Here is an 11037-nt window from a genome sequence, read left to right on the forward strand (position 1 = left end):
TAAGGCAGGAAGTTTGGGTCTGCATTTGAACACAGCCCATGTATAAATGTTGTCAGCAGGCTGGACAAAACAGCTCTGTTTATTAACTAGAGTGTGACCTTGAAAATTGCATTAGCTAGAGTTTATGATGGGGAGGAAGAGAGGATTTTAGACATGGGAAACACACTGTTGTATGGAACTGTGATTCAAAAATGCCATCTCCGCCAATACACAAACAGTACATTTCTATGTTTCTTCCCCTATAAGGAAGAGCTCCTTTCAATGGAAAAGGGGATACAGTCAGACAGCGCATCCTGAAGCCCTACCTGCTTACGCCACCACCAGGGTATGTCCTTTGCCAGTTTCAACCTTGCTGGACAAGGCTGTTGCAGCACTCTGAATGCCTGCAGTGAATGGTAGGACACTGCCTGCCTCCTCTCTTTCTTCTCTGCAGTGATTTTTTTCTTTCTTTTATTTTTTTTTTATGTTTCAGTCATTGTTTTTTGAGGAGAAGCAGCTAGCTCCTTCTGTTTCAGTAGCATGGCACACTGTGAAACCGTACTTTAACCCCACCTGCCTTTACAGTTACAAATACAGTTGCTGCACCAGAGACTGCTTTTGGACTGACAGTAAATTGACCCAAAAGATCAAGGCCACAGCAAGATATGGTGTAGCCTTGTGTCTGCATGTCAGCATGGGGAGCTGTCAATCTCAGCTCACATTTGTCTTCAACAAACTGCAGAAACACCTAGGATTCGCCCCTCTGCTCTTAGGCATGCCTCATTAATGACAAAACATCCTGGAAATATCTTTCCTATTTCCTCACAGTCACTCTAATGTAAGAAAAAACAAGATCAGAGTTGTTTTTTTTTCTTCTTTAATTTTTCTGGTAAACTACAGCGAAGCCCTTCATTATCAAGAAAGGATGTGCCATGAATACAGTTCAGAATACCTTCCACATGAGATTTCTTATTTCAGTGTAGCTGGTATGAACACTGAGAGACACTCTGAGAAGTCACCAGGGCTGTGTCTGCACTGCAGGACAGAAGCACTCTCCATTTTCACCCCCAAAGATAGATAGGAACAGCTAGGAGAGAAACTGAGAGGAGCAGCTAGGAGAGGTTACATTAGAGATGCGAGTGATGAGTGTAAACAGCAGTGAGGAAGAAAAATCCACTAAGGTTTCTGGAGTGTGAAATTGGTATTTGAAAATAACACCCAAAATGTTCATGTTGGTGATCAGAAACTGCTGTGTAGTGCTGAGATCAGTGAGACACTGGAACAGCCCCTTGAAGGGAATGACTAATGCTTTAGCAGCCCAGCTGCTACACCGGTGGTAAATGATCCACTATAAATAATCTAGGATGCAATCCACAAGGAATACACAAGTCTCCAGAGGTACCAAGCTAGGAATTTGTGGACTTTTCGCTCAAATGAAAACACTGTTATGGGACTGAGATTTCGTATTTCAGCCTGACTGTCATTGTTCTACAGAGATGTGGAGGGAGACATTTTGTTCATTCAGCAGTGTTAGCTTGGGGTATTTTCATTATGGTTGGGTTTGTAGACTCTTGCTCAGCACATTAAGTCAGTAGTATGGCATTCCAGGAAATATCCTAAAAATACATAAAAGGAGGTTCTGTTCATGCCTCTGACTGAACCCTACTGTAACTCTTGCAATAGATTAAAAAAGTAGAAAAGTAGAAAAGAAGAGCAGAATTATTATTAGGAAAAAAAAAAGAAAAAAATCAAGAAAAAAGAGAACAGTGCCAGGAAGAATGTCCTGGTTTTGGCTGGGATAGAGTTAATTTTCTTCCTAGAAGCTGGCTAGTGCTGTGTTTTGGATTTAATATGAGAATAATGTTGATAACACACGGATGTTTTAGTTGTTGCTAAGTAGTGCTTACACTGGTCAAGGACTTTTCAGCTTCCCATGCTCTGCCAGGTGCACAAGAAGCTGGGAGGGGGCACAGCCAGGACAGCTGACCCAGACTGGCCAAAGGGCTATGCCATACCATATGGCGTCATGCTCAGTATAGAAATTGCAGGGAGCTGGCCGGGGGGCAGTGATCGCTGCTCCGGGATGGGCTGGGCATCAGGCAGTGGGTGGTGATCAATTGCATTGTGCATCACTTGTTTTGTGTATTCTTATTCTTATTTTTATTCTTATCATCATCATCATCATCATCATCATCATCATCATCATCATCATCATCATCATCATCATCATCATCATCATTTTCTTCCTCTGCTGTCCTATTAAACTGTCTTTATCTCAACCCATGGGTTTTACTTTTTTTTTTCTGATTCTCTCCCCCATCCCACTGTGGGGGGGAGGGTGAGCGAGCAGCTGTGTGGTGCTTAGTTGCCAACTGGCGTTAAACCACGACAAAGAATTATAGAGCATGGAAGAGAGCTAGACATTCATAGCTGAAGGTTATCTTACCCTGTTACACATGCACAAGTCCTTGTGAGGACTATGAATCCCTGTGCTCCAGAGTAAATACAATTATAAATACAGTTTGGGAACACGTTGGCCCACCTTCTGAGGATAACACTGTTTGTGCCATATACTCCAGCCTACTAGTGTATTAAAGCAGTCAGATCAACAAGACATCAGAAGCGTCTCCTGAATGGAAATGTTTAATCCTCATCACTTGTGTTATGTTACAGCTGTACAGTTATGAACTGACAAGTGGTATTTAGGACTGTATCAGTGGATGCTGGGAGAGGAGCAATATCTTTATGTGCTTGCCTTGTCACTGTGCTTTTCTTCCTGGCCATCACTTTTGGCCATTTTGTCCATGACTTGTGTTGGTTAAAACTGAGTAATCATATGACAATTTTGGATCTGGAATGACAGACGTGGGTCGCTCCTGGAGCCGGTCACTATGCCTGTTTCCTTAGTATGAAGATATTATTACATATGTCTAAAAGAGAATGAAAACAGGGAAAGGTAATAGGTCTGTTCAACATATTTAAATTCTCATGTGATAGTTCTGAAAAACACAATAATAAATTCCAACCTTGCAGAATGTCTGCTAGCTTCTCATAATCATTTTGGTCTGACGAACCAGTCCTCCTGCCAATGGTTTTTACCTCGCTGTAATCGGATGGCAGGCTTTTCACAGATATAGTAAAACTCTTCCGTACATGGTTTGCTATATATGGTACCATAATAAACATATCCGCAGCTTTGGAGGGGGTTTAGATACTTTGTCCTAGGAAAGAGAAATCTTTATTGTTACATCTCACCTCATTCAAATGGTGCATCCTTGCCCTTCCAAAAAGAGACGTCTTTGCAAGAATTACTTATGTGGCTTTCACAAAGAACATATACGCCCAACAAAGAAATAAAGCGTTTAGTGATATCATGCACTAGCTCCTAGGAGGCTGACCCTGTCCTGAACATGCCAACAAGCACACCCAGCAGACTCTAAGGGTGGATCCTAAACCATTTCTTGTACCTGACAGTAAGAAACAATAACTCCTGGGTACCAGCTGGAGGGTGCCAGTGGCTGTTTCAACAGAAATGTTAAGAGGAGACTCTCCCATAATGAAAAGGAAAATTGGCAAAACAGGTTTGAAAGCAAGAAGAAAAATATATTGTATTTCTGAAATAGCAGGTTAAAGTGCAGTGAAATGATTCTAGAGAATGATTAGTGTCTTATATAAAAATAAAAAAGTATAAAACCAAAAGCATGAAATTAAACACCTTTCCACTGTAGTTTTTTCTGTGTGTCCTCACTGAAATAAGATGTCAAATACAAGAGAAACATATGACATTGATGGTCAATCTGAAACAAAATTGTGGAAATAAACTTTCAAGGTACTTTTTTTGCCCAGTAATAGTGCCTAGATTACCCTCCAAGCAGTCCTGGGTGAGGCCAAGAAAAATCTGAAACGGAAAAGTGAGACCCAGAATACAGAAAAAGCTGCATAAAAATTGGGTTTTCAATGTTCCCTTTGTGTCAGAGAAACTGGGAGTTGCATATGCGTGAGGACCAACTTCATGTACTGTGGGAAAGCTGCCCACTTACCAAGACTTGTGTTCTTCATTAAGAACTGTGTTGTCTGTCCAATACCAGCTTCTCAGTTGAGTTCTATATCTTAATCCAAGCCAGTATGTTTTTCTAGGAAATTTTTTTACCAGTTCCTATGCAGAGTGAGCACAATTCAAAACAGATATTCAGGAAGATATGAAAAATAAATATTTAGGCTCAGAAGCTGAAAGCATTGATGGAAATTGCTTAAAGAACATAAATACCACAAATTGTTAACCTGTCAGGACAAGTTCTGCTCTTAGAGGAAAAGCCTAGTATTAAAGGAGAAATGATAGTAGAGCTGTTTATAATCGGAGAGAAGATACATTTGTAGTTCTGAAGAGCAATGTCACCCTCATCAACCTGATTTAAACCCTCTGGGTGAAACACTGGATCGTTCTGCCCCCTTTAGTCATGAATCATTCCTCCCCCTTTACTCTGTCCTTAGCATTTGTCAACAGCAAAAAGGAAGCCTCTGCAGGGAGCTGTTGAGTTTGTTTTGTTGAACCTTCACACTTGGCTCTACTATCATTTACCTATTCCCAAAAGCTGGACCATGACGAGTAGAGGAGGTCTTAAAGTTAAGCATTTAGCGATATTCTGTTCTTAAAAAATGCTCTGAGCAGAACAGGTAAGAATGTAAACTTAAGTAATGCTGCCTTTCTCACTGCTGCTTGAGGGAATTCTCTAAAGATTTGAATTATTTTTTTTCTGTTGTTTTCATCCTTCCTTCACTTATTGTCACTCACAGTGCGCTTCTCCATTTTCTCTTTTTCCTCATACCTCTCAATGATGTGATTAAGACAGCTAGAATAGACGCACCTCACAATCTTTGCTGTCACCAATTTGGGAGAGTGAGAAAAAAACTGCTTCCCTTTCCTTCTGGGACAAACCTTATGGCCTGCAGCTCAGTGAGAGGGGAACTAGCATTTGTCAAGTGCTGGAGAGCAGACAGGCAGCCCTGACTGCTAGCTCTTGGGACATCTTTTCTGCCTTCAGTCTTCCAATATGTCTGCTGGCATCCAGAGGCAAAAGCTCTATTTCACTCTACACTTGACATTTTTGCTTCCCACCTCAGTTTGTTTTCATTTACTAAAAGATTAAGACAGATTTCAGCAACTCACTGCCAAGTATTTTAATTTTGATTTAAAAGATGAGATCATCTTTTGTGGAAAGAATTTCCACAAAATGGGGAGTACTATGGTTTGCCTGTGGGGAGACCAGGTTAAAAGAGGCTTTCACACTAATATCTTACCAAATCCTTGTATGGATCTGTAATACTTGTTAAATCAGTGAAATCACTGCCGGTGACAAAACAGCCATGAACCTGCTTTCACCAGTCATACCAGTAAGTAGCCAGCCACAGCAAGCCCTGGCAAGATGGGTTGTCTCCAAACACCAGCTGCTCTAAGGGCAGCACTTTGTGTGGTGATAACCAGTCCTATGCCTTAGCACTGCCCAGGACAACCTGATCACTGTTGAAAAACTCGTGCTCACAGTGCCGTTTAAGAAAATTACATGTGAATTGAGTAGCTGATAGGGTGCATGAACTTCCTCCATGACAAACAGAGAGCAAAAGCAGTCCATACCATCTTCGCTGCCTCTTTTATCAGAAGAATAGTAGAGTTTTGTGAGGAACAAAACGTATAACTCTGTACCCATGACTTCTCTTCGTTGGAGTGATAGTAACACGTATCGCCACCTTCCCACTTCCAGTTTGCAGGGCAGAGTACACAGTTCTGGCCTGGAAAAGGAAAAACATCACCCTGTTTCTGTTCCCAGGCTGTCCCTCACAGAACATCGCTGTTGGCCTGTGATGACAAGATCCATTAGGGACTAAGGATGTTTGAGACAGTCCTCATTCAGTCAAAATCCCACTGTGATCCCAGAAGGTTCAGGTAATGAAAGAGATGAAAACTGAATCACCCTGCTATCTGTTCCATTCCTTTAACACTGGGAGGAGGTGCAGGTGTTGCAAATGGGATTTATTTTGCCTAATTTTAGGAGTCTACAAAGGTGACATGAGTCATCTGGATTTTAGTCAATGGACAGAAGTAGGTGTGTCTCACGCATGCTTTTTCTTTCATTTCAGGTGTCTTTCTTGGGAGGAAACAGACTGTATCATTGCACTACCAATTTCTCCAATTTCTCTTCATTGACTAAAAGGGAGACCTAGACAGTTAGCTTGTCTGTGAAACGATATCTGGACAAATGAAATCCCCTTTCCCGACAGTCACAATAGGATCCCTTTGCCTGATGCCCCTACTCCTCAGAGTATAAAGAGAATTCTCTTTCTGAAGAGAATTAATTCCCTGGCTGGCTCATTGTCAGATGCTACTTAAATAACCAAGCTGTTGCAAACTGAATTCAGAAACAGCCCTACACTGGACACAGTCAGGAGACAGGCAGTGAACTCCCAGGTTGGTTTAGCTATCCTTCACCGCACATCACTTCTGACTTTAGGATATTCCTGTCTTACCTGGGGTCAGTACTAGCACACTGTCTTGTGTGTGGACTACTGTTCACATAGAGTGCAGTAAGTTGTTTAATTCTCAGGCACCACTGTAAAATTGTCTATTAGATGCAGATGAGCATGTTGTTGAGATCCCTGAACTCGAGCTGATGGCAACTGGCATGTCCAGTAGGTATCCCACAGGACCCTTTTCTTACGGAAACTAAATCCTGAAGCCCTGGTACCACTGCCAGGTGCCACACCAATGCACGTATATGGCCACGCTGGGCGCCTCTCTCCAGGCACTGCATGAGGCAGACATGATCATTGCCTACTTTCTAGGTGGTCACATCTGAGAAGACCCAGGCTCACCTGTGGAGACAGACCTGAGTAGACACAGAAGACACATCTCATTTCCTTCCCTGCCACACTGAAAGATAAACCCTCATCAAAACTTGTTGATTTACCATTATTTTTAAGGTTTTTTTCGCCTTCCAAGCACAACTGATTTCCTATTGCTTGCAGCGTATTTGAGAAATTTGCATGCAGCTCATTCTTTGTCATGTTGAGGTCTCTAAGTTGTGTCCTGTAGTCCTTGGGAATCTGGAAAACTGAAATTCACGATAAGACATTTTCACAGCAAGCAGTGAACATCCTACTCCACCCCTTTCCAGCTTCCTTCCATGTTGCTCATTTCTAGCCTCATCACACCGAGAAGAGGACAAAGATGTTGCAGCAAGTGAAAATATCTGGTTTGCCTCGTTGCCTGTTCTCAGCTGAACCAGAAATTGCACCTGAAGGAGATGTCAGTCTGATGTTATTCAGTAGCTTGAGCCCCCCAGCAAACAGAAATGCACTAGTACTTACGTAAAACTGCCATGGTCACCAGCGCCATCAGCAATGCCAGGCACAGTGTGAACAAAATGAGGACTGCTGGCCAGCAAGAGCGGGATGAAGTGGGAGGCCCTGGGAGGAATTCAGTCATGAAATGGAGGCACAATACTAAAAGAATGGTGAACACATTAGCCTCATTAAATCGCAGACATCTTCATGGTGCCTTGGTCAATAAATAACTGCTTTTACTTTACAGTTGTATATTCCTGCTGCAGAGTCTCTGAACACAGCAAAAGATGCCCAAAGTAAGAGAATGAGAGATCACAACAGCTCAGTGGAGAATGTGGACAGCCTTGGTCCTTTCAAAGGCCATAGACTGTGGCAAGAAAGATACTGAGAAAGGAAGATATTGCAAAATCTAGCAAGTTGATTGCTGAAAGCTGAAAACAAATATGTACTGCATGGTTGTGGTAATTTGTGATATGCAGCATATATCTGTGGGTAATCTGGTTAATTTGAGCACTATAGTAAACTCCTCTGGTACTTTATGGTAGTTTGAGATTTCTAGCTAGGAATTCACAGAGAATTTTTCTGTAACAAGGGTTACAGCCTAGATACAGAAATAAGCATTCAGTGAGGAGAAAAAGGAAAAACCTTTTCCTGAGGAAAAGAAATTTTAAGCATGTGGGCCATCCAAAAGAGACCTTGTTTATAGGAACTGGAAGATTTCATGGGTTAAGATGCACTGAAGGAGGGAGAAAAAACATTCAGTTTGTCAGGGAAGCACTAAATCTAAGGCAGATATTAAAGTTGCCACTATATGGACTGTGTGGAGAGCTGCAATGAGCTTGACTTAATCCAATAAAGGCAGTAGAATGGGAATGTGGAGAGGAAATTGCTAGTCTAGAAAAGGGAAAGTGGTATTTAAAATTGGGGACTGAATTGGGGCTGAAGGAGTAGGAACTGAAATTTAGGTAGTCAAGCTGAAGGAACAGGAATGGAAACTACGCAGTGTGCCTCTCCTACAAATAACCTGTGGTCAGCTTCTGTGGTGAAGCAATCCTGGGCAGAATGTTGTACCAGGCCTCACTGTATAGAAACTCAAGTTGATGAATTATAACAGGTGAAAGAAGATTGAGCAATGGATGCTGTCTTGAACTGGGGCACAGATCACTGCTGGCTTATATTCAACCTCCCATTCACTATAAACTCCAGGTCCTTTCCAGCAGAGGCCTCTGCAGTGAGCCTGCTTCCAGTCTGTACCACCACCTGGGATTAGTCCAGCCTTGGTGCACAACAACTTGTGGAGCTTCATGGGGTTTCTGCTCACCCCCTCCTCAAGTTTCTCAAGGTTCCTCTGTAGTGAAGATCTAACACTTGGTAGCGTCAGCCACCACCCCTAGTTTAGTATCATTATAAATTTGCTGAAGACACACTCTGTGTCATTGTTCAGGTCGTTGATGAGGATATTAAACAATATAGGCTCAGTATTTACCCCTGAGGGACCCCTGAGGGACTCCGCCATGAAACAGATGTTGAGCCATTAATTACTCCCCTTTGAGCTTAGTAGTCCAGCCAGTTTTCAACCCACCTAACAGTCCACCATCCAGCCCATACTTCCTCAGCTTTAGAATGACAATACTGTAAGAGGTACTGACAAAAGCCTTGCTATGTATGTCACATCTGCCACTCTCCCTGCACCTGCATTTCATCACACAATGCAGCCCCAATCTAAGGAAGTGCTCTAACTGCTTGGTATTGCATAAAAGAGAAATACTCAGGCCCTTCATGAAGAGAAAGAACACCTCCCTTCTACATTGTTTTCCAAAGTCTGATCTCACAGGCATACAATAGATATACACTCAGAGTATAAGCCTGCATAGGAAAATCACATACCTTACAGATCCTAACAAGACTTAAGGACACATTGACTGCTAGGACATACAGATATTTTTAAGGTCAAAGTGCTTTTGTACATGCTCTGAAGCTGAATATTAGATGCCAGTAATAGAAATTTGACTCCCTAAGGCAGGCTGCTAAATAGACTCATATGAATTGGAGCTAAAGGGCGAAAAAAAATTGCTCCTACCTCTACAAAGTCACAGCCCCAAGCTGAAGATTGAAAGCATTATAGTCCACGCTTCCTGGAGCTTTTAGATGAGAAGAGAGAAAGATTTTGTAGTTTGAAAGTGGGATATCGTAAAGAAATACAAAATATTTTCTGGGCAGTAATATGAACCAAGACCAAGCAGTAGTTTTAGCTTTGACCATTTTAATTAAAGTATTGCCTCAAGAGTTTCTTTAGGTAATGGTTCCTGTACTGTACTTTGTAACCTCACACTGCTTCTTCTACATCTAGTATAGCTGAAGGGGCCTTGGGATGGGTCCTCCTTCCTGTACAGTACTCCCATAGTCCTAGAATGGATATATTTATTCATTGTGGTTGTTTCAATTTGAAGTTTGTGAAATAATGCACAGACTGTGCTTTGCCCTCTCAGAATGTTGCTTTCTCATCATGAAATATGTGTTGTCTACCCTGGGACACAGAAGCAGGACATCTGGAGTCATATGAGGATACTGATGTCATTGGACGTTAAAGGAAAAGAAGACCAGAGCTTAACACAAAGACAGTTCAGATTTTTACTTTTTTTTTTAGCCCCTGAATTATACTTTGGCAATGCTTAAAACCATAGCTTAATGTAACAATGTTCAAAAAACATATGCTCAAAAAACATATGCTCAAAAAACATAACATATGTTCAAAAAACATAAAAGCATTCAAAACCACTGCTCTTTGATACAGAATTCCCCAGAGAATTCCTTCTGAATCACAAGGAAATTGTCCTCTTGTTTGTAAACCTCTGCTCCAGAGGCTGACCCCACACTTTCTATGTTCTTTGTTCCCATGAGTTGCACCACTCAAATCTAGAGCTCATCTTCACAGGTACTCTTAAGCAATTTAACACAAATTAAGCAAAATTAATTTAAAATTAGTATTTAAAATATAGTATTTAAAATGTATTCAGATCTTTGACAAATACAGCCATTTCAAAGACCAGTGCCTTAATTCAGGCTAGAACTTCAGAAGTTAAACAAAGTGAGTCAGTTAAAGCTAATTCAGTTCTAAGTTTGAATGCAAATGCATGGAGAAATCAAATGGAACTGACTCACTTTAAAAATCAGTTCAAGTTAACTCTTTTGAGGTTTAGACAATTAGGACTATTTGTGGAGTTTACTATAATTCTCAGTACTATGCTTTTCTGTGAAATAATAAGATCACTATTTCAGGTATACCTTCCAAACTCTAAAAAGTTCAGGCAGAAACGACAGCAACAAAAACCAGGATACATTTATAACTAGTATAACTTTTCTGATAGTAACAAAGCTAACAAAAGTCCCTTGGGCATATAATTAAAAGTATTTCCCATCCCATCTACTTTAGCAAGAATAAATCATAAAAGCTTCATAGATACCACACCTTTTTCCTTAGTGTCTTCAGGCTCTGTGATATTATCCAGCTCGTGGCTGTTTTCAAATTTCAGATTGGCATATGTTACTTCTTCTGTCATAGTTGGTAAAAAGAAAAGTGTCAGAACAAAAAGGTAGAAAAAGATCTAGCATTTGCAGCTAGTAAGCTAGGAAGAAAATCTGCCCCTTTGCGGGGTTTCCTTATATTGGCATGCACAAATGAAGCAACAAAGATATCCGGGTACATCTGAGCTTCCTCAA

General features: G+C 41.2%; 1 protein-coding gene across 4 annotated transcripts; it reads right to left on the reverse strand.

Moving 5' to 3' along the window:
• Positions 1-2606: 2606 nt before the first annotated feature.
• On the reverse strand, positions 2607-11037 carry LOC104013242 (C-type lectin domain family 12 member B-like). 4 transcript variants are annotated; one of them, XM_009465724.2, is made up of 7 exons: positions 10787-11037; positions 7342-7440; positions 6942-7085; positions 5612-5766; positions 4020-4135; positions 3006-3200; positions 2607-2909 (listed from the first exon to the last, which is right to left on the reverse strand). In XM_009465724.2, exons 1-6 carry the CDS (start codon positions 10875-10877, stop codon positions 3035-3037), a joined length of 771 nt encoding a protein of 256 aa, XP_009463999.1. In that variant the 5' UTR covers positions 10878-11037; the 3' UTR covers positions 2607-2909; positions 3006-3034. The 4 variants fall into 4 exon arrangements, with proteins under 4 accessions (XP_009463999.1, XP_087622120.1, XP_087622119.1 ...); XM_087765994.1 differs by having other exon boundaries at positions 5681-5766; positions 7342-7476; XM_087765993.1 differs by having other exon boundaries at positions 7342-7476.

Source organism: Nipponia nippon, unplaced genomic scaffold (genome assembly GCF_047370975.1).
Source record: "Nipponia nippon isolate SJK-2023a ecotype South Korea unplaced genomic scaffold, ASM4737097v1 scaffold_3, whole genome shotgun sequence".
NCBI lineage: Eukaryota > Metazoa > Chordata > Aves > Pelecaniformes > Threskiornithidae > Nipponia > Nipponia nippon.

Excerpts from the sequence above, each read along its gene's own strand:
- LOC104013242 (XM_087765993.1), bottom strand. The coding sequence starts at position 10,877 with ATGACAGAAGAAGTAACATATGCCAATCTGAAATTTGAAAACAGCCAC. Across the intron at positions 5,767-6,941 it reads AAAAAACCTTAAAAATAATG|GCCAGAACTGTGTACTCTGC; the intron begins GTAAATCAACAA and ends TTCCTTTTCCAG. Across the intron at positions 4,136-5,611 it reads TAAAAGAGGCAGCGAAGATG|GAACTGGTAAAAAAATTTCC; the intron begins GTATGGACTGCT and ends CACTCTGCATAG.